General features: G+C 39.6%; 1 protein-coding gene across 5 annotated transcripts; it reads right to left on the bottom strand.

The window, feature by feature from the left end:
* LOC131365200 (TBC1 domain family member 9B) lies at positions 1–23,521 on the bottom strand. 5 transcript variants are annotated; one of them, XR_009206566.1, is made up of 25 exons: positions 23,199–23,479; positions 20,082–20,192; positions 19,216–19,334; positions 18,882–19,110; positions 18,458–18,716; positions 18,110–18,317; positions 17,113–17,292; positions 16,786–16,953; positions 16,021–16,077; positions 15,288–15,438; positions 12,693–12,907; positions 12,191–12,308; positions 11,748–11,950; positions 10,517–10,599; positions 10,211–10,340; positions 9,969–10,067; positions 9,806–9,874; positions 8,391–8,631; positions 7,736–7,801; positions 7,117–7,188; positions 6,358–6,408; positions 5,996–6,049; positions 5,509–5,606; positions 792–2,897; positions 1–602 (listed from the first exon to the last, which is right to left on the bottom strand). XR_009206566.1 is itself a non-coding variant. In XM_058408866.1 (25 exons), exons 2-25 carry the CDS (start codon positions 23,314–23,316, stop codon positions 2,268–2,270), a joined length of 3,729 nt encoding a protein of 1,242 aa, XP_058264849.1. In that variant the 5' UTR covers position 23,317; positions 23,432–23,521; the 3' UTR covers positions 1–2,267. The 5 variants fall into 5 exon arrangements, 4 of the variants coding, with proteins under 4 accessions (XP_058264849.1, XP_058264850.1, XP_058264851.1 ...); XM_058408866.1 differs by having other exon boundaries at positions 1–2,897; positions 23,199–23,317; positions 23,432–23,521; XM_058408867.1 differs by having other exon boundaries at positions 1–2,897; positions 23,199–23,317; positions 23,428–23,447.
* Between the last annotated feature and the right edge of the window lie 467 nt (positions 23,522–23,988).

Genomic DNA, 23,988 nt, shown 5'->3' with positions numbered 1-23,988 from the left:
TCACATAACTTGTTTATTTATTACACAGTATAATACAGTACTGATCAATGACAAGAGATTTTTTAAAAACATTTTTAAATGAGCAAATAACTTTATGTAGTATGGATTAAATACTGTAGGCAATTACTGTGACAGCAATATAATATAATTGAAGCAAATTAAAATTCTCTGGGTGAAATAAGAGGACGAGGAATCATATCAACAATGTGCATTAATAAGCTTTTTTCAGCCTGATACTGGTTACTTTCACAGTGAAGCATGAAAATTAGTACGAGGCACTCACTCCATGTGTTGAAAGCCATTTACAATATAATTCACACGCACAGCAACGGAACGGACACGTTTCATAGTAGGGATCTGACCGGACTGTACATTTACACATGCTTAGTAGAATTACAGGATTTTACTGCAAGTTACAGCAGGTGCTTTTTTTCTTGGTTCCTACTCGCCCAGATCCAGAATAATGAAATGGCATCTCATGCCCTCTGAATCTTTTCATCCTCTTATTTGGACAGAATATGTCCAGTATCTTTAGCTCTGGTGAAATATGAGTATTCGTGTCATTTCTTCTCAGCAACCTGCCGGTTAAAGCTCAACAGTACCTGAGGAATGGATATGCAGCAGGATTAAATAACTAAACATGAGGTTTGATCAAACTGAAGCAAGCCCAGATGTCTGGCAGAACACATAACGTGTGCAAAGAAGACATCTTTTTTGCACTTGACATGAATAATCAGAAATTGAGACAAAGAAAGGTTGGAATTGGAAGGAATTAGTGTTTTAAAAGTCACCTGAACGGATGTCTGCGTAATGCTGGAAACCAAAACGGGGATGTTTCTGAACACGTCTGCTTCTGAGCTGTAACGTACATCAGGAATGCGTATTTTAGTTCAGCCTCAATTATACGAGGCTTGGGGAGTTTAATCACTAGCATAAAGTAGAGCTTTCTAGAACTAATAATTGCATTTAAGGCCCGCATTTTGGCATATAAAACATATGTGAACTGCAGTAAAGTCTATTTAAAGCTTTTTATTTTGTACAAAGGTAGCAATTAAAATTATTATAGGGCAAGCTATGGACTGTGAGGGGGCACAAAAGCTGAATTAGGTGACAGTAAAAACATTTTTACATTTAGCAATAAAATATTTTATATAAGAAAATATGCAGCTATGAACAACGAAATATAACTAACTATTAGATAATGCTTAGCAGAAATGCTGCATGTCTGGAAAGCAAAGGCCCGGTCCTTCTGTCTCTGCCAACTTATCTTAGACAAGGAAGGAAGAACGAGGGCCTGGAAGCTAATTACAGCTAACTTTAGCTTGACTGAAAGGCAGCCAAATAGTTTTAGATACTATAGTTAATATTAACATTTAGCCATTTTTTTGATTGTACTTGCGTGATCTATGAGCGTTTTCAGAATATCAAAACTAAAGTGATTTAGTCATTTTAGCTGAAATAAGAGCTGGGATATGGATCCTAAAGTAAGAGTCCTTGCAGTATCTAAAAGACTTCTGTTATTGTAATGATAATAAGGTGGCTCTGGCTGCTGAACCGCTAACAAATAATTACAATCGGCACAACAGGATGACCAAGGCTTTACACAGAGCATAGATGCTAAACCATCAAAAACAAAACACTAAGGGTTTTATAGCTAGGGGTTTTCTGCAAACCCTTTCCTGACAAAGGACACTTCTTCTTTTAAAACCACAGCCTGAATATATGACACTGAGTGCAAGCCTATCTTTGAAGACTATATGTAATCAAGAATAATGTAAAGTTTACTATTACATATCTGAACAAGATAGTGTGCTGGTAACTTTTTTTTTTTTTCCACGCTAATTTAGGTGATAATGATCCTTCAAATAGACTCAAAATTGAAGAATATGCAGGTGCAGATAGCTAAGCTACAGCTCGAGTAACTGGTACAATGCCCACTCGCCTAGTCAGAGGTAAACAAAAACACAACAAACGCCATGTTGGTCTACGTAAAACTTGAGTGCAGTGGCTGAAGGCTGGACTCAGATTCAAGAGTAGCAAAAACCATCAGGTAACATGCTAACAGCAGACAAACTTGTTCACCAGTTCAACCTGGAAGGACAAAGGCCACATGAGCAAAAGTGCAGACATGTACGCTTATACGCTTTGCAGTACGTTCTAAAAGTGGTGAGAATGAGTGTGTGATCATTAATGTACTAGTGATAATTAGAGTCAGATCTCTGAATAATAGTGAATATGAACATTAGTGGCAGCCGTGAGCTTAAACCTCAGGTGGAGAGTTGAGCGAGCTCATGGTCGCTGGACGAACTGATCTGTCTTTCTACAGCCCTCTGAGCCTTACAGGCAGCCATCTTGTTCCTGATGTCGTGCTTCTTTTCAAAGTAGTTTACCAGAGCTGGTTCGGTCAGCAATGATGCAAGGACCTGCTCAAACGAGATCGACCAATCACCATCAGGCGCACTGCCACGCCTACTGTCATTCCCACCTCCAGCTCCACCTATTCCACATCCGATCAGAACTGTATCGTCTGCGATGTCTTCGCACTGCAGAGAGCCGGCGCTGACCACAGAGTAGGATGAAATGGACGTATCGTCCTTCACATCTTCGTCTGACCCGTTAGCTGGAGGAGTCTCCAGTTGAGCCTCTGCTAGGGCTTTCGACACCAGGGACTGCGCATATCCTGGCTCTCCAAAACTGTCCTCCTTTCCTGGAGTCTCCAACACTGGCTGAGCCAGTGTGTCACACTTTTTGCCTCCGTTGTTGGTAAACTTCTTGCCCACTTCTCCAATGCGCAGTAATAAGCTGGCCACCGTAGCAATGGCATGATAGAGCTCCTGCTCATGAGGGTCCTCACTGAACATATTATAAAGCGTCTTGCACAGCTCAATAAACTGCTCCTGAACACAAAACAGAGAATTAAACCGGAGACATCATATGTGCACTGGAATAAAACTTTTTTTACACACCATTCACTCAGCATTTACACTATACAGTCAAAATATATAGATTACATATAAACTATCTGGACACTTGACCATTATCCCCATATTAATGTGATGTTCTATGTAATACTGGCCAGGATTTTACATACTTTTGGGCATAAAGTGTAAACACAGAACAGATGTGGACTAGAAAAACAATTGGTAAGGGAAGGGCGTGAAACAATGTACGGAGTAACTTACGAAAATCTTTCATTCATTCATTCATTCCATCTTACAACAGGGTTGAATCAGGGGTTCAAACAAGGTTCACTAACTTCTCCTAATCTCAGACACACTGTTTTAGTCTGAATGATCGCAGCAATCATACACTATATTGCCAAAAGTTTTAGGACACCCCTCCAAATCATTAAATTCAGGTGTTTGTGTGAAAGGAACTCTTAATGCTTTAGCATACCAAGCCATTTTGGACAATTTCATGCTCCCAAGTTTGTGGGAACAGTTTGAGGATGACCCCTTCCTGTTCCAACATGACCACACACCAGTGCACAAAGCCAGGTGCATAGATATGGATGAGCGAGTTTGGCGTGGAGGAACTTGACTGGCCTGCAGAGGCCTGTCTGAGTCCTGACCTCAACCCGATAGAACACCTTTGGGATGAATTAGAGCGGAGACTGTGAGCCAGGCCTTCTCGTCCAAGATCAGAGCCTGACCCCACCAATGCACTTCTAGTGGAATGTTCCTATAAACACACTCCTAAACCTTGTGGAAAGCCTTCCCAGAAGAGTTGAAGAAGAGTTAAAACTGCAAAGGGTGAGCCGACTCCATATTACATTCATGAGCATGTTAAGGCAGACGTCCCAAAACCTTTAGCAATATAGTGTACTTGATCTAATTAATTTCCCCAAATAGATAAACACACCCAGGATCTATTCAAATGGACTAAATACTGCATACATATAAATGCAAATCCACATCTACATTAGGCATGACAAGGTTCCGTTCTGCTAACCACACAAAAATTGAAGTGGAGACTGCTATGTAACGAAGTAAAATTACCTTGTTACAGTACTTAAGTATTTTTTGAGAGTTTTTGTACTTTACTTGAGTTTTTATATTTCTGTCAACTTTTACTTCACTACTCTTTTTAAACAAATTCTATACTTTTACTCCAATACATTTTCTGTTTGGCATTTTCGTTACTTAGTACAAAAAAAAAACCTGCATCCAAATTTGCGGTAAAGGAAGTTTGTGGTTAGTGATGACTTTAGGCTCTGTCCACACGTAACTGGGTATTTTTAAAAACAGAGATTTTGTGCTTTGTTTTTGTTTTATCCTGTCCACATGACCTACGTGTTAAAAACGCCCTGTTAAGTGTTGTCAGGAGCCTATTCAGTCAGAAGCCTAGACAAAACTTTATTACCGGTTCCGGTAGTTTAACAACAATGGCGCATCGCGGGAAACACTGTAGAATGTAGAAGTCCGACCGGGTCTCGTCCAAAACCGCCATCGCTGTGTGCGTTATTGGAGTTTTGTATGTAGCAACAGTGGGCTTCGTATTACATTCTGACACCTCTGTCCAGTAAACAACGTTAACACACTCACTAGTTTACGCAAATCTGCTATTGCACAAAATATCGTCATAAACAAAGCTGATGTCAAATCAAGGAGACCGGCACACAGACAACGATGTCAATTCATAAAAATCTCCGTTTCCCCCGTCCACACAACACCACTGAAAACAGAGTTTTGGAAAATCTTCACTTTGGAAGGAGTTTTCCAAAAGCTCCGTTTTCACCATCCTCAAACCACATTAGCATGTGGACAAAAGGCCAAAACGCAGAGAAAAATCTCCCTTTTTAAAAATACCCGGCTATTTGTGGACATGGCCTTAGTTACAAGTGCACATGTATGAAAACACTGTTACTGTACAGTTCATTACAATACAGTTCACTAAGTTCTAAAGGCCTCTTCTTTCTTTCTTATTTTTTATTCTTAGTCTTATTTTTTTGGGTGGTGCACTTATTGAGAAGTTTAAGAAAAACAGCAATACAGAATAAAATTCATAAGTCTCCAAATTATTAGTGTCTTGCTTTTTTATTTACTTTCCATACTTGAATACATTCATGAAAATACTACTTTTGATACTTAAGGACAGTTTATTTCAGATACTTTAAGACTTTTACTCAAGTAGAATTATAAAATGGTTGACTTTAACTTTTACTTGAGTCATTTTCTAACAAAATACCTGTACTTTTACTCAACTGTGCCTTTTGGGTACTTTATACAACACTTGTTTTTTTTATTTTTTTTTATTATAAAAAATTCTCTATACATTTTTATGTATATTATTATACATAAAATATAAATAGAGATTATTCTCTATACAACTAATTCCACAAGCAGTCAACACCACAGACAACACAGCTCAAAGAAGCACAGTGTTATGTGTACACTGCAGAATTAAAAAAATCTCCACACAATGTGTTTAATTCAGTTCCTTTATGTTGAGAGGGTTAGTCATTTTTTTGACTGTGGATATGTTCACAGAATGAATAACTGAGTTTACCTGGTTCATTCTAGGCAGATCTTTGATGGTCTCTTTCTTGGGCTCCCTTTCCTTAGCCCACATTCTCAAGTAATATTTATAGTCCTTGACTTTTTCGTCTGAAACAAAAGAAGCAGCACATCAGAATCACACGTCAATGGATGCAGTTAGAACTACAGACAATAGAGTAATGGTTATGGTTAACATTTTAAAGACTCAGGTCATGACATTAAATACCCAGAGGTACACATATTTAAAGCTGCGATAGCTGTGTGTGCCTGGGTGATGCTGTGATTTATTAAATATTGAGAATGTGAAAATATATATACAATAAGCAAAAACACATTCATCATGTCAAGAACAAGAACAAGATCATTCAGGGGATGCCAGGAGTCTACACACTCTTTTTGCAGTTGTGACATTTTTTTTGCAAGGAAGAGTGAGTTTCTGGTGTGATCAGAATTTTCCCATCAACTGTGTAAAAAAGGCAGCAAGGTAGAAGTGCTACCTTTCTTCTCTTCAGAATCTCCTCCTGTATCTGCTACCTCCTTCACCTCCTCACCTGCAGCAGATGACAGTAATGATGTAAGAACAGAAGAGAAATCATAAGCATGGCTTATAATAACTTCAGCCAAGTATGGTTTATAACACTGGATGGTAAAGAACGTTGGATGGTAATAAAGTTATATACTCATTTAATTTGAAACTCAAGAGTGTGATGACAGAAAGAATGAAAGGAGAAGAGGAAATTGCATTTTTGATAACGTAGCTACATGAGCTCGTCTGCCCATTCTTAATATGAAAAACAAATACAATCAAGCTCATGCTCAGCTTTTTTTCTTTTTTTTTTGTGAGATCACGGACACAAACCTGAGGTGACTTCCTGGACCAGGAAGTCTAGATGAGACAAGGAGGGAGGATCTGGAGAGGTTATACAAGAAAGGAGAAAGAGAGAGCAAGATGATGTAGGAGTAACACAGACATGAAGAGAATGAGAGAGAGAGAGAGAGAGAGAGAGAGAGAGAGAGAGAGAGAGAGAGATGCAAGCAAATAAAAAAGAAAAGAGCAGACAAAGCATGTGAAAAAAAATAGGAAAGTCCAGAGATGAACACTCATCACACTTAATTATTAGGTGTAAACATGCAGGATTAGTGAAATACAAATATATATATACTGAAACAGTATATATTGAATGGATATAAAGGATTTAAAACCACTATAGTCATTTTTAATGACCTCAAGTAGCCATCACTTAGATTTACATTCAAATTTATATTTATTAAATAATAGTTTATATAAAAGCTAGAAACAGCACTGCAATAGCACTTATGTGACTTCGGAGCAAAAGCTTTACTATGCTCACTTGCATGCATAGTCGTTTTATATCTAGAGAACTAATGTTACAAATTAAAATTTCCTCATCATAGTGTAGCCACTATGCTTATTTTTGTCTCAGAAAAAAAAAGAAATATGATGTTGATCAGACACAAAGAGGCCATGCAGGTGTGAAAGTTGTGAGTTGTTTATCAAGAAAATAAGCTGTCAGGGGCTGTGTTATTTGTGTCTATCACAAGGCTGGAGGTATGTGTGTGTTGGATCACGTATGTGTGATTATACACGGGTATTTACCCTGCGGTGTGTCATCATCAGTAAAGAACTGAGTGGCCTCAAGTGCAGACTCCGCCTCTTCTGGACACAAAGCTGCAGGAAGAAGAACAGTCAACAGCAGTTTCACACCAAAACACACACGCACACACACACATGTGCAGGATGGATGTGGGTTTGTCTGCTTCATGTTTAGTTTCAGGAAGTTCATATGATTCTAGGTTAAAGTACTTATATGTGTACATGTGAGTGGGAGCCCTGCTCTCAGTAAAGCAGGTGGTTGTACCTTAAAAAAGGCAAACAGGCATCACACACACACACACAAAAAGCAGAAGAATGTGTGCTGACAGCAGTGCACGCATTCTCTCAGCGTGCATTACCATTTCCTGTATAGCTAAAGAAAGCTGAGAATGTGTGAACACTGCTCTCTTTCGTGCACACACACACACACGCACATACACACACGCACGCATACACACACACACGCACGCATACACACTTTCCACCTTCATCTGACCTTCTTCAAATGATCTTTCTGTGTTTGCGTGTGAATTTTTTCAAGTTGGTCCGACAGCAAGTGTGAAATAAACAAAGCTGCTAACGTCAGCTTTTTAACGTCTGCTCTGTGTGCATGGGTCGGTACCTGGAGGCAGGTGTAGTTTATACAGCAGCTTCAGTTTCTCAGTCATATCACCATGATACATTCCACCTGAGATAGAGAAACACAGCATTGGTTCAGGGACAGCAGCAAATGTTGATTGGTCATGGAGTCGAACTGAGTCGTTCTGTTGGTCTGAGGATTTATTAGGTCACCGCATTTATGGTTTTGAATGTAATGAGTTAGAAAGGAACTACTTTAAGTAGCTACTGTAAGGAAACAACTGTTAATAGGAAGGGGATAACTATTAGTTCATCCTGTTAAGATGATAACTATTTGTCTATCCTCTATTGTTGCTTCAATCCTCAAAGCAATGTCTAACTAGATATCACATTTACTGTATTTCTTCAAACTACAATTCTCACTGCAGTATAATTATGAAAGTGTAAAAAAGAGAAACAGCCCCTTCTGGTGGGCAAAAAAGGTTCTTTAGATTCATAAAATATGGATCAGTTCTGCTGTATTGATTTTAAGACATCGTTTTGTATGATGATTGCTGAATGTTGATGTTAATATTTACATATGTATTATTAATAGAAATTTAAAGTATATCCTATAAGTCAATCATTCTATCATATACAAGAGTCACATGGTCTAAAGATAATGTTAATATCGTTAAATTTTAAGATTCTGCACTCACTCAGGCCTGTGACGAACTCTTTAAAGTTGATGAGGGAGTCCTTGTTTTGGTCAAGCAGGCGAAATAAGCGGGCAGAGAGTGTGGTAGTGTGCATGCCACAGCACCAAGGTGCCAAAGCTGAGAAGAGCTGACTGAACTGTCCACAGTCGATCCGGTACTGCTCCAGATAGGGTAAACTCGGGTCATGACGATCAGCTGCAGAGCTACTCGCCCCCCAGTAGCAGCTCATGATGTGCTTGGCCTGGAGATGAAACAGATGGAGAATTTGGACAGAGGAAGATGTTTAGAGTTGACAGAGAATGAGTGAATGACGTAATGCAATGTTAATGGAGTAGCCCTCGACTGAGCCCTCTAGTGTTCACATACTAGAGCTGCAATGTTGCCAAATAATGGCAAGCAAGTTTTGCGGCAAAAAAAAGAGGATATTTAAATAATAGTATAATATATTTAGACTATATATAAATGTCACCCACTGTTCAAGTGCATCCACAAAAATGTTCTAGTTAGATACAACTCCTCAAGCACCACCAGATACAGTTCAAGAGCTTCAGTAAATAATCAAATTAAACATCAGACAAGAGATGTTTTAACAATGGTGTGATTGTTGGTGCCAGACTGACTAGAAGTGTTGATGATCTGGGATTTTCACACACAATAGTCTCTAGAGTTTACAAGGAATAGTATATATATATATATGGTATATAAGGAACATATAAACCATCCTGTGAGCAGTGGGTCTGCAGGCTGAAGCATCTTGTAAATGTGAGAGATCGGAGGAAATATGACCAGCGTGGTGTGAGCTGAAAGGAAGTCAATAGTAACTCAAATAAACACTCTTACAACCACAGTGAGCACAAGATACTATCAGCCAAGAGCGAAAATGTGACGCTATCAAGGCCTCAGATTTACACAAACTAGATGTTTAAAGACGGAAAAAGATATTTTATTTTGAACTGTCCAGTTTGGGTGAGCCTGTGCCCCATGATATCGTCAGATTTCTGTTTCTGGCTGATAGAAATGGAACCTGATATAATCTTCCACCTCAAGGTTACAATGTTTTGCATGCTGAGATGCTTTCCTGCTCAACACGGTTATAAAGAGTGCTTATATGAGTTACAATATCCTTCCTGGCAGTGCAAACCAATCAGCCCATTTTCCTCTGACCTCTCTGAACGAAAAGGCATTTTGTTCCCACCAGAACTTTAAATCATTCAATGTTTTTTGTTTTGCACACCGCTCTATGCAAATTCTGTAGTAACAACATTCTGTGTAGAAACCGTTGTGTATGAAAATCCCAGAATTTCACTGGTTTCTAAAATACTAACCCATCTGGTACTAATATTCAGGCCACTTTTTCTTCTTTTTATTTTATTTTTTTGGCATTGCACTGCTGGCACCAAAAAGGGTGTTCTTACCTTGAACAGAACATACAGCTCCTCCAGCTCTTCAATACCGAAGGCTGAGTCGGTCATGATGGCCCTCACCTGCATGCACACACAAGAGTCATCTTACAACACACACACATGAACAAGGCTTACATCCTTCAAAATAACTAAATAAATAAACTCAGGCACTCACCACACTCCTCTTAGCTGTATCCTCTAAAGATTGAATGACCTTTAACCGCTGTTTGAACCTCATCTGCTCAATGACATCAGCACGCAGACTTCCAAACTTCTACATGGAGAGGAAAAGAAAAAAAACAAAGCAACCGAAAAGGAAAAGAGAAGGCAGACAGAACAGACAAGGGAAATTATTTACCGAGACATTTGCAAAGATGCATATATCTGACTTCATGTGGATGAGTTTCTTGTTCTCACATCGTAGGACGTCTTAATGAGATCAAATACGTCAATCTCCGGTGGCGGCTCATCTCCACTGGTTAACAGGGCGTGTAGGTGGGGGATGGGCGGAGAGACTGTCTGTTTGTTTACTACGTTATCCAGATACCTAAAGAAAAAGAGGATTTACAGTTTTCTGAATATGCATGTATTACACTTACACTTGGCTTGCATGCATTCAACAACCTTACGCTTAGGCATACAGTGCTACAATATTATGCTTAGTCATATCATACAGTGCTGCAATAATTACAACAGAATTCTGCTTTCTGACCCCAAACACACCTTCCGAGTATGGTCATGGCTTCTCCCTCATCTGTGCAGTTCAACAACTTCTCCATGTTAGCGTGTAGCACAGCTAATGACACCTAAAGTGCAGAGAAACACAAAGCTTCGGTCTGTGGCTGTCAAAAAATTGCGACTTGAAATCTTGTATACGTCGGTGATATTTTCAAATGATTCATGTTAATGAGACAACAGTACACAGAGCTATATCACAAACCATGAAACAAAAAAAATGATCAAACCTGCTTTCTTAAAAGAAGAAAATTAATAAGAAACATTTCCACAATTTGCTCCCATTCACCTTCTCATATAGAGCATGATTTTATATTATTATTCATGATTTAAAATTCAGCACCTTGCTCATTTTCATGGATTAATAATAATTAATTATATTATTTTTAATATATTTTATATTATAAGGCCTCTCTACACACACTTGGACGGAAAACTAATATTCTCACTACATAGGACATGACAAAATGACAGAATGCACTTAGTGCTCCACACCAATCAGGCATAACATTATGACCACCTGCCTGATATTTTGTTGGTCCCATTTTGCTGCCAAAACTGCCCTGACTCGTCGAGGCATGGACTCCAACTAGATCCCTGAAGGTGTGCTGTGGTATCTGGCAGCAGGATGTTAGCAGTAGATCACTGCGACTTATAGGACACTTTTGATATATACTAAAAAACTGCAGTCCGGGTCATCCAGCCATCACAATTTGGTCCTTATCAAACTCGGTCAAATCCTTACGCTTGCCTATTTTTCCTGCTTCTAAACACATCAACTTCAAGGGAAAAATGTTCATTATGGTACCCACTAACAGGTGCCATGATGAGGAGATAATCAGTATTATTCATTTCCCATGTCAGTGGTCATAATGTTATGCCTGATCTGTATATCTGCCCATTTAAGATTCAGCCACAGAAAAAAACAAACTGTAAATCACCATGTAATATTTGTTCATATTTCTATTTAATCTTATATTAACTCTATTTTCCTACATGAAGCAGCACAAGAATTTGTTGGCCAAGAAGTTATGAAAGCTTGTGGCTTGACAAACCAAAAATTAGAACATATGAGCTTAAAGACTTCTTTAGAAACAGTTATGAGGACATCATACTTTTACAGCTGATAACATCATAAAACCACAGTTGTGTGTTTTTGAAAGCCTGCAGTATTGATAATTGTTTCTGCTGTATCACGGTCTCATCTGTATGCTCTCACCTGAAAGATGACTTTGATTCCCTCGTAGAAGAAGCAATCCACCAGCAGCACAGCACTGTCAAACGGCATGACGGACAGGAAGAGTGTGAGGAACCAGGACAAAGAGATGGTGGAGATCACACCCAGCTCCTGCATGTGCTCGTACAGCAGTGGCAAACACTCCCGTGTCAGCTCCTCAAACACACCCTGATCCACCAGAGCTCCTGACAAGACACATTCATGTATGACCTTTGAGGACACCTAACCATCACCCCCATGTGTGGTTCCCACCCACTAACAGGTGCCATGATGAGGAGATCATCAGTCTTATTCACTTCACCTGTCACTGCTCATAATGTTATGCCTGATAGGTGTATATTAAGACAGAGAGAGAGAGAGAGAGAGAGCTAGCTCAAGTAGCATTCTCAAAATGAACCTTTTCTCAGCGCAAGTCTGTGACTGACCTACAACTCTGGTGTTGTAATAATCTGGCAGCATCCGTTCACACAAAGCCACCAGCAACCAGAAAGCCTCCTCTTCAGTACAGTACAGCAACAACACAGATGTTACTATATTCATAGCCTATGGAAACAGGAAAATAGAGAAAGACAGACAGACACACACACCCCAATTTGATATAATTAATAAATGTGTCACTGATGTTTCACTGCTTCTCCCTTCATGGTGGAGATACCATAGTGAAAAACACCAAATGTTATTGTTTTGCTCTTGCTTTTATTTCACGTGTTCAGTTGGTTAGCCATGTCACGTGTCCTATTTTTAGTTAATCATGCTGTGTGTACGTATATATTTATAATACTTATTTTAAACATTTATATAATGATGTAAATTGTGCTTTCTTGCTATATTCAAGGAGAAGCAGTTCAAGCACATTGTGCAAACACTGGTGTAAATGGAACTGAGTGTGTGTGTTGTTTTATCTTCAGTGTGTGTGTGTGTGTGTACCTGGCAGTAGCCAATGCCTGGGTTGCGGTATGCATATGCAGTGAGTACTCGTCGAAGAGCAGCGATGCCCATCTCATTCTGAAAAGCATGGTGCTCAGGCATTGAGCGATGCAAGTCTCTCTCAATCTCCTCTGTAGCTAAAGTACACCTGCCCATGGCCTGCTCCACCAGCTCCGCATAGTAACCTGGGTGAGTCACCATCTCGTTCTGAGCACCTACAGGGAGAGAGGAACTGGCTGCATGAACTATATCAGTTATATTACACTGCTGATTCAGTTACCGGGTCAATAAATTTAGACAAACATAAACCTACAGGGGAATCTTTAGAGTCTGTCAAAGGAGCAGTAAATAAAAGGTATCAAGAGCTATGGAGTGAGAGCCAGTCTGTAAACAGCCACAAATTTAACACTCCAGCCTGGTAAAAAAAAAACCAAATAGTTATGGTAAGAATAGTGATACAGAGCAGTCTATTTGCTGATCTGACCTAAAGCAAGAGGCAAGGTACAGAGTCAATGCACAAGACCTAACACAATACTTTCTTCTATAATGCTTAGATACGCCTTCCATTTCCTTAATAACAGCACAAATTCAGTCAGGTACGATGCCACCAGTGTACTGAAAGAGCTTCTTTCAAATGTAACCCGCTAACTGTGTGAAAATCAGCCCATGTTTATGCCCTGTTTGGGGTTTCACCTGCTAATCCACACACTTTCCATGGGATTGATGGTCTGCTGATTTTACAGGCCAGTGAGTGTGTCTCAGTGTTTCATCAGGGTTGTTTAAGAAGTCACACACAGGTCCTATAGATCCTACAGCTGCCATGTAGAAATGTGGGAACTTGCTCATCCAGATGGACAGCCTACTAACACTGTAGAATCTGTCACTGCTTTAATGGACAGGCCTTTTTTTTTGTTCAGGGAGTTTGTCACAACAAATTATTTCCAGAAAAACTAAACTTAAAGAAACTAAAATATAAGGCAACACACAAAAACTTGCCCGGATTTAAAAAACAAAAAAAACAATTAAAATAAAATAAAATCAATTTTAATGCTTCATTTTATAGCTATTATTTCTCTGTTTTGGAGGACGCAGTAGTATAGTGCCATTAGGGGAACTCACATGGATGCACACATAAAAATATTAAAACAGGCTCAACTGAATGACAACCTTTCTCATTAGAGGATCTAGCTTTTGTTTGGATTCACTAGGTCAACAGAACCCCTCACATCATGCAGAACATAAGCAGCCTGGCATTATTCTGAATTAAATAAACAAGAATTCGAGATGGAATACGTAATGCTAGACTGTTTGTGTGTATGATGCTTAACAATACATGTGCTTTGCATTTGTTCTGTCTTACAATTTTAAACTCCACCTTACACTATGTTATTTTATGCTTTATGTTTTATGTTACTGGGCTGTACTTGAGCCATTTATGGCATCCCTTACTTTACATACATTCATCTTATTTCTCCGTCACTCTCTGATGTATATTATCTGTGTATTATAAAAAAAAATATAACATTATGACCACTGACAGGTGACTAACACTGATTGTCTCCTCATTATGGCACCTGTTAGTGACAAGTGAACCTCCTGTCCTCAAAGTTGATGTCTTAGAAGGAGGAAAAATGGGTAAGCACAAGGATTTAAGCAAAGTTGACAAGGGCCAAATTGTGATGGCTAGACATGGTGAGGTGTTCCCGGTCTGCAGTGGTCAGTATCTATCAAAAGTATCCTTTGAGTCCTGTAAGTATTCTTTAAGTCCTGTAAGTATTCTTTAAGTCCTGTAAGTTGCCCTCCATGGGCTCCACCTTGCAACATACAGGACATAAAAGATCTGCTGCTAACATCTTTGTGCCAGATACCACAGCACACCTTCAGGGATCTAGTGGAGTCCATGCCTTGACAGGTCAGGGCTGTTTTTGGCAGCAAAAAGGGGGATAATCACAATATTAGGCAGGTGGTCATACACATATGTATGTATCCTAGTTATACAGAAACTGCAAACTGGACGGCTGAACATTCTTACAGTGATCTGGTTCCTCCGGATCATCCCAATTACTTAAGCAAGTTTCCACAACATGTAGGCTGCATATAAAATAGATTCCCTTCTCATTTCATGACAGCTAGTCATGTGATCAGGGTTAGTCACAGAATCAGGGCATAAATGAATGTGGTGGTTGCCATGACACCCTGTTAATCATCCTGCTAGTGGCATGAATAAATAGCAGGGATTTATAAATGCCGTGTTTATGTGGGCTTTTAAAACACAGATTGTATTTATGCATGAATCAAACGTGTGACCGGGTTTAACCCAAGTAATCAAATTCACATGTAATAGTGATCCATCTGTGAAAACATTAATATTAGTAATGTAGGTAAACCAGTGGCATACATTTTTCCTTTAATTTGTGATTTGTCTAGAAGGTATACGTAGAAATTTGTACTACTGGCCTAATGTTTAATCAGTTAAAAAAATAAATAAATAATAATAATAATAATAACAACAACAACTCTAGTCACAAAAACATTATTCTTTTCAAAATAAAAGAGGAAAGAAAGCGCCCCCTGCTGTCAGGCAGAAGTAGTTACCTGAAAACAGTAACCACAGCTCTCCTCTCAGACTCTCAGGAATCCCTTTCAGGACCAGGTCTCGTGTCTTAGACGTGCGGTACATGCACACGCCTCGTCCAAACTCAAAGAAATGGATATTCCAGGATTCTTCCTTCATCTTCTCTTTTGTCTGAAGGATAAGGAATGAGAGGAAGATTCGATTAAAGAATCAGGATTTCCTTTCATAAAGTTTACACACACACACCTATACCCATTTTGCTCATTAAACTTCAATATCTTATGCAAAATAAAGCCAATAGCAAGCAGCTATTTCTTAAATCAGATCTGGTTATATGTTGATAATGTTCTTGAATTAGCTGTAGTAGTGCATGTAGCACCATATGTTATCTTTCTGAGAATCTCAACCTGCTGTCTGTTCAGCTAAATATCAGTGAGTCTTTAGTGGAGTCTAAAATGGAGAAGCCCCTGATCTTACAAGAACTCATGCATTTTTAATGCCCTGTAATCTGTTCAATGGCCTAATTTATGCTTTCCCGCATGACACCCATCAGCAGCCAATACGATCTTGGAAAAAAAAAGTAAGCATTTCTGATCATTTATTCTGGGTCTGTGAATCTCAAGATATAAAACAAGACTACTGGTTATCAGGACAGCAGAAACATGGCAGATTGTGTTGGAGAGATGAGGACATTAATGGGGTAACTAAAGGGGCAACACTGTTCTTAAAATGTGAGGTTTTATTTCTCAACACCTGTTGATTTGTACTGGGCAAAACACTGCTGCTGTCAGCTTTCTCTATTATAGACACCTAGAGAGAGAGAGAGAGGAGAGAGAGAGAGGAGAGAGAGAGAAAAAGAGAAGGCAAGAGAGAGTCAAGAGCAACAGCAAGAGGGAGGGCGAGAGAAAGCGCATGAGAGAGAGAGAGTGAGAGCAAGAGCATGGGCAAGAGAGCAAGTAAGAGAGAGCGAGCACGAGGAAAAAAAGAGAAAGAAAGACGGCTATTAGTGCTTTTGACTTATCCACACTGTATTCATAATAATTCACAGATCCAGATATAGTGTGTGAGTGAAGGAAAGAGTAAAGTACAAGCATTAAAGTATGCATGAAAATCCAAAAATGTAAAATGTGAGGTTTTATTTCTCAACACCTGATGATTTGTACTGCACAAATGGACCGAATCGTTTTTATCTGTATAGAGTGCTGATGTCACAGAGGCCCACATGTGGCGTGAGAGTTTGTGAATGGAACCTGGCTGTGTGAAAGAAGAAAATAAAACGCTTTACTGAGTGCAGCAGTGTGGTGTTAAATGGCTTCTGTACATTTTTTGTACATTTAGCTAATAGCTAATTTCTCTGTCTCAAGGAGAACATTAATCTGCATGATGAAGAAATAGGAAACTTCATTCTGAAGGACTTTTCATGAAAACTATCAAAATATACATAAATATCGATCAGCCAGCAGATAAACGCTGGAATTTAGATGGCACTGATGTGGGTGTAACTTGATGGCAGCTAACCGCTTTGGGTCCCAGGTCTTCAGGACGGCCCTTCTGGTAGATGTGGAGCAGACCCTGCTTGGCTGTAGGGAGGCTGGAGCTGTAGTAGCGATCCTGAGTATTCTCACATGACCCCAGCACCAGCGGCATTGAAGGGAGGGAAGGAGGGGTGCTGGGACTTGGACTCTCCTGTCAAAGGAGTGAAGAATAAAATAAGCATAAATCAGAAATAATATATATTTTTTTTAACCAGTGACTACAAATAACCTCCTCAGGCCAGACTTTATTTGATGACAGTATTTAAGAAGGCTCTAACACTTCTCTCTTTTTTTTTTTTGACTGACTCACAGATTGTCCTGTCGTGCTACAGAGTCTATCAGGCGTTCGCTGTAGGAAGTCGGAGATCCGCTGAACAAGGAAGTCACGATCTTTGAGGTTGGCAAACAGGAAGGTCATCTTGTTTTTAGTGCTGATGGAGAGAGGACTAGGCAAAACACTGCTGCTGTCAGCTTTCTCTACTATAGACACCTAGAGAGAGAGAGAGAGAGAGAGAGAGAGAGAGAGAGAGAGAGCAACAGCAAGCACACGAAAGCGAGAAGGAGAAGAGAGAGAGCGACAGCGAAAGCGAGAGAGAAAGCGAGAGAGAGTTGAGAGCAACAGAAGTAGAGAGAGCGAGAGTGAAAGAGAGAGAGAGAGAGAGAGAGAGAGAGAGTGAGAGAGGGTGAGAGCGAGAGCAAGAGAGAGGACGAGAGAGAGAGAGAGAGAAAGCGCGTGAGAGAGGGTGAGAGCAAAAGTGAGAGAAAGCAAGCACGAGGGAAAAAAAGAGAAAGAAAGATGGCTATTAATGATTTTGACTCATCCACACTATTCATAATCATTCACAGATCCAGATATAGTGTGTGAGTGAAGGAAAGAGTAAAGTACGAGTATTAAAGTATGTATGAAAATCTAATAATTTACGTGCAGTGTGAATTTTCTTTAAGTATATATCATTTAAACTGATACAAACATTCTAAATAAAATAACATGTTTTATGGGTCTTCATTTAACTCTCAAGCAAATAAAATCTTGTTTTTTTTTTTGCTTCAATAGTCTGAATATTGTCAGTGACCGAAACTGGTTGGTGTTTCGGTCGGAAAATTGGTTGGTGTACATTGTGAAGAAAAAAAAAACATCTCAATTGTTAAAAACAAAGTAAAAGTGAAGTAAAAAAGTAAAAATTCTAAATCTCAAATAAGATTTTAAGATAAGAAGAACTTGTGTTGAAACTGTTAGGATTTTTCTTTGTGGCCAGTAAAACTTATATAAATTACAGTCTGGTTTTACAGTGATTGTGAAAGCTTACCTCTCTAAGCGGTATGATGAGTTGACACAGGTCCTCCTCTCTGCTGGCGAAACAGATGTAATTGTTGGAGACAAACATCTGTCCAACTACATGCATCTTAGCGAAGGGCGTCCACAAAGTGCAGTCTGTGTGACCGTCTAGCCGTTCCTCCTTCGTCAGACGGAACAGAGCTCGGTATCTCTCGTTTTTTGCTCGTGCGTCCAGGTCCCTAAAAACAAAACAACAAACACAATTATTTTTACGGGTGAGGGAACACTCAGTGTAACAATAGAGACCAACAAGACAAAACAGTGTTCGGGGTGGTAAGAGTTCTAAAAAATAACAAAAGGATTTTCTTCTAACTCATACCTTTTGAGTGCAGAAACATTTTTGAGCGTCTTGCAGGGTTTTGGGAGCGAGTGGTCTGCGGAGAAGCCCTCGTTATCAAGCAACTGCCTCATGGCGATGTTAGCCAGCTGCTCCATCAGTTTAAATGTGTCATTGATGTTGAGGAACATGGAGAAGTAGTGCTCCGTGTCCCGTGTGCTCACACGTACACTCTCGGGGAATAACAGCGTAGCATTCTTATCTAACTGAGTCACATCTGTCCACTGCACTATCAATGTCACTAAAGAGGCAGAAGGAAAGAAATAACACATTTTTTACATTATGCAGGAGACATGACCTGAAGTGATGCACATCTTTAAAGTACATGAGAACGCTGCTTATGCACTACTCTCGTTCATTCTGTCCGAATTGGATTAAATGCTTTCCCCTTCTTCTGTAATCTCACCCTCTTTTCCAAGTAGGAAGGAGTAGAAGCACAGGTGATTGACAGAGAGGTAGAGCCAGCCCTGACGTGGCACTCTACCCTTCCAGTAGCTGCACGAGTAATAGTTCACCAGTTTCTCCTCCTCAGGCATCCCAAACAGCTTCCGCATCTTCAGCTCTGCCTCCCGAAACTTCCCGCAATCCTCGTCTTCTTGTGTTTGACGGCTCTTATTCTCCTCAGCAATAATGCCCTGCATACAAAAAGACTGACTGAGGGTTGTTTACTGGAGTCTCCCCAGATTTACAAGCCTGAGACTGGTCTGGGGCAATGTGAATAACTTTAGCCGTGAGCTCACCTGAATCTTGCCTTTGACAAAAGTGGTGATGTCCTCATCGTTGTCAAAAATGGAGAGAGTCTGCAGTAAATTAGCCTCCAGCCATTCCCAGTGCTCTGTTATCTCCTTGCGTGATGAGCCTGATGACAAACAGACATTTCAATAATTATCAGCAATGCAAACTGGTAACTGAAATCAGTCCATTTTGGTCACATGACTGCTTCAACTTATTTTTTATATCCTGTTAGTGTGTGACACTGGCTAGAACTGTGCAGGATTCATCAGTAACAAAAACAAAAACAAAGCCTATAAGCAGCAGTAATTACAGTGTTTATTGTTCTTCTCACAAACATTCAAATGAATAGACAGCAAAACTACGTTTCTAACTCTTTCGTTAAAAAAGGCAACAGCAGCTCATACAAGAGCTCAAACAGTATAATGACAGGTTTCACAGTTATTTAAAAGTCTCATAATGGCAGAGTCACAGTGTAAGTGCAGCACAGGCCCTAAAAACTCAAGAAGCAAAACACAAGATCCAAGAATTATTGAATATCCAGAGACGTAGAGGTTGTCATGACATCCAAAAATTGACAGAGCTTTAAAAAAATATATAGATCGATGCAACCCTGAAGTGCACTTGGATGTGCTTAACTAAAAATGAAATCAATTTTGGTATGAACACAGCTTTAACATCTGAACACGCGTCAATATGAACACACAAGAAAAAATTTTTTCATGGTTCATCCCCCTCCCTCCACACTGCTCGATATTCTCATGATTCATTTTACAAATTTTACTTGGACCTGAAACAATTTCAGCTTCCTGTCAAGCAGTTCAAACTGCGAATGTCAGTGACTGTTCCTGATGGAAGGAGACCGGTTACTGACCACAGGCAATGCTCCAGAAGATCTGCGAGTCTCCCGTCTGGTGAAGGATTCGATACGGAGCCACACGAGCGCTGGAGTCTAACACAACATCCAGAGTCCCAACCAGAAGACCTGAGGGAGGGACAGAAAGAAGAAGACCATTTTTCAAAGCTATTATCTCCTACTCCACATTAGGGAGTTATATAAAGATGAAATAAAATGTTACACACTGTGGAAAGTTCACTGTTTGGGCCTAAAACCTTGTGCTCATCCACACACACAGGCCTTTTTCTGCTAATTTTGCTCGACTGACTCGGATGTCTGCATGAATAGCTTAGTTATGTGTAAGTCAAAAGAACCTTATACATTACAAGTAGTGTTTCCTCCCTACCTTTTTTCCTACCATTTCTGAATGCACATCAGTTCTCTAATTCCCAGATCAAATTAAAAAGCAAATGATTTCAGCAGACCAACATCTTCAGATCAATACTTAAATGTCACCTTGGTATTTGTATCTTCAATGCCTAGATCATATATGCTTTTTCGATGTCTGTCTAATAACCTCAGTCATTTCTGATGTCATTTAATTTTATGACATGGCATGCTTAAGGTTACAAACGCTTTCCTTGTTTCCTAGACTTTAGAAAAGAAATCATTTGACATGATGTGACAGCATGGGGGGGGGGGATTCTACAAACTAGAAATAGGCAATAATTGTGATCTTGCATCCAACTGTTACTTGGTTTATTCATACCTCTAGCTCAGACATGATAGTCCAAATGCAAACCCAGCAAAGCACTGAGGAAGGAACTGAGAGCAACAACAACAGAAAATGTGTGTGTGTGTGTTTTTTCTCTAACAGCCAGACCTCAGTGACTTGTGTTTTTTTAAAAAACATGAACCAATAATACTGTAGCAGATGCTCTTTTGCAGCTTATCACATCCGTTTATGTAAATTATTTACTAGAATGCCGAAAGGACAAGAGAAGGCAAGAGAATAGTTTTCACACATCAGCTTAGTGTTCTTCTCTGGCCTAAGGTTCAAAGTGACTATTTGACCTTGTTATTTAATAAATTAAAAGATAAAGTTCAAAATAAAGCCGGGGCAAAATTAATCAAATATTTTAAATCTTTCTTTATAGCCATGAGCTACTCATTAATCTTGTGTTGCAAGAAGGTAACTGCTGTCACCATTTACTCATGGTAGCTGCTTGTTCACACTTTTTTGCAAGCAAGGAACGGTACGTAGCTGGAACAAATTTGTACCCTAGCTCACATGATGTTATGTGCATCATGTGCAGATGTCCTTAGATAATGTAATGAATCATGGTGAAAGATAAACCTGGTGGTTACCGACGTCATGTTTTTTACGACTGCGTATTAAAAATGAGGTCATGCGCTGTCATTTTTCAGCCTTTCAAGATGAAACAGTGCCATAATTTCACAATCTGGTCAATAAATTGTCAAACATTTACATCGATCAGGGATTAGGGTTAGGGTTAAGTAAGTTGTGAGCATTTGTGTGAAAACAGGATTTCTTTTTTTAAGAATTTTATTAAATAATAAGCTGAATGGATCAGTGACAAACCCCCATCTTTAAAAGGATGGCACTAGATTATTAGGGAAATGATTCTAACTTGTGTTACTCATACACTATATTGCCAAAAGTTTTGGGACACCCCTCCAAATCATTAAATTCAGGTGTTGTTTATCAGGGGTTGCCCCTTAGTTCCAGTGAAAGGAACTCTTAATGCTTCAGCATACCAACACATACCAACTTTGTGGAAAGTTTGGGGATGACCCCTTCCTGTCCCAACATGACTGCACACCAGTGCACAAAGCAAGGTCCATAAAGACATGGATGAGTGAGTTTGGTGTGGAGTCCTGACCTCAACCCGATAGAACACCTTTGGGATGAATTAGAGCGGAGACTGTGAGCCAGACCTTCTCGTCCAACATCGGTGCCTGACCTTACAAATGCGCTTCTAGTGGAATATAACTGCAAAGGGCGGGCCAACTCCATGTTACATTCATGTGCATGTAAAGGCAGATGTCCCAGTTTTGGCCTGACTCGCAGTCTCCGCTCTAATTCATCCCAAAGGTGTTCTATCGGGTTGAGGTCAGGACTCCACACCAAACTCACTCATCCATGTCTTTATGGACCTTGCTTTGTGCACTGGTGTGCAGTCATGTTGGAACAGGAAGGGGTCATCCCCAAAACATTTGCCAATATAGTGTATATCTACTGAAGCTTAACCTTAAGTGTGGACTCCATACCTGGATTTTATTGATGTTTCTTTAAGTAACATTTTAAGTTTTGGTATGATATTATGCAAGTGGGGTTTTTCATTGTTGTTTTGTTCCCCCCCCCCCTCTCCTTTTCTTTTTCCACTAGCATTGTAAAAGATGGGCCCTGTCTGCTGTTTGGTTTCGTTATGTTTATGTTATGTTATTATGTTATAATAAACTGAAAAAGTGTGCATATTCAGTACATTTTAATAAAGAAAGCGAACAGTATACATGTGTACATTTTAAATGTCATGTTTCATGAGTAAACAATCACACTCCTTTATTTTCTTGAACATGGGGAATATATATTCAACCACATGAGCATGACTGTGGGAGGTTTTTTCCCCTACGTTAGCTAGCTGGAGTTAGCAAAGGTTTTAGTCTTTGTCTGTGAAAATAATTACAAATATTCATAATCGATAGTTAAAACAAGGTACAATTTAGGCAGGACAGCAAAACTAATTCCCAGCTAAATATATATATATAAGTTTAGAGGCGGCTCAGTGCACCACGTCATCATCAGGCAACAAAACAAACCAAAACAAAGCTAGCTCACTATTAGCTAATGTCTCACAGTAATGTGTTAGTGTCATGGTGTGTAATCATACATAGTTTAATTTGTCCTCGTCTTTGACCATCGATTGGTCATTTATTGGAATTGGAAAATGTTGGAAATGTTCTAGATATGATCTGTATGTGGACATACTGTTAGGGTTGGAAAAGTACGAAAGATGACAAATGCAAAAGATCGGGAGATGAAGTGCAGTGTGTGTGTGTGTGTGTGTGTGTGTGTGTGTGTGTGTGTGTGTGTGTGAGAGTGTGTGTGTGGTGAAGAGGCCGAGTGTTTACCGGTGATGCCTCCTCCTTTGCCGTGTCCCTTCCTCCGCTGCAGGATGAAGAAGGGATTGGCCCTCTCACTCACCCACAGCGCGTTAGCGAGCAGCACCTCCTCCGGACTGATCCACATCCTAATGACGGATTAATTCTTCCTTTAGCCCCCGAGTTCTTGTTTTTACATTAGCTGAACTTTAAATCAACAGAAATAACCATGCCAGAAAACACAAACACAGCTCCCTACCTACCTGCCGCTCGTGTTTGTGTCTACATGGGCGAGAGAGCACGAGAGGGCGGACACTGGGTGATGACATCATGCAGCAAAATGGCAGGCTCCACTAAAACAGATTTCAAAATATGAAAATGTTTAGTATTTATTTACATATTTCGCAATCCAGTGTCGACGGATCTGCTTGTCGAAACGTCATTAATAAATTGACAAAATAAAAAGCGGCCCTCGATTTTTTAGTTGAATAACGCTTTTAATAATGGACATTGTCTCAAAGCAGCTTTACAGAACATAAGAAACATAGAACAAAAAGTCCAGGATTAATGTTAGACAAAATCATCCCTAGTGAACAAGCCTGAGGTGACTGATCACTTCAAGGGTCATTAGATTCAAGTGCCATATTGCAATAAAGCCGGTCCAAGACCAACCCAAACCCTGATCAGTGGTCTATAAAACCGAGCCGCTGGTCAGTAAATTAAGTAATTTAATGCTTTGTCCTGGACACGTGCAGCTGTAGGGGATCCAATGGCGATTTAATTTAATTCAATCCATTTATATAGCCCAGTTTTAATAATG

Source organism: Hemibagrus wyckioides, linkage group LG14, assembly GCF_019097595.1.
Source record: "Hemibagrus wyckioides isolate EC202008001 linkage group LG14, SWU_Hwy_1.0, whole genome shotgun sequence".
NCBI lineage: Eukaryota > Metazoa > Chordata > Actinopteri > Siluriformes > Bagridae > Hemibagrus > Hemibagrus wyckioides.
This window is presented reverse-complemented; position numbering and strand designations above follow the sequence as displayed.

What these genes read in the sequence shown, in the direction of transcription:
- LOC131365200 (XM_058408866.1), bottom strand. Translation starts at nt 23,316, where the DNA reads ATGTGGATCAGTCCGGAGGAGGTGCTGCTCGCTAACGCGCTGTGGGTG. An exon ending in GCCATGACCATACTCGGAAG is followed by an intron (nt 10,341 to 10,516) that starts GTGTGTTTGGGG and finishes CTTTTTCTTTAG; the next exon opens with GTATCTGGATAACGTAGTAA. An exon ending in GGTCCAGGAAGTCACCTCAG is followed by an intron (nt 6,050 to 6,357) that starts GTTTGTGTCCGT and finishes CATCTGCTGCAG; the next exon opens with GTGAGGAGGTGAAGGAGGTA.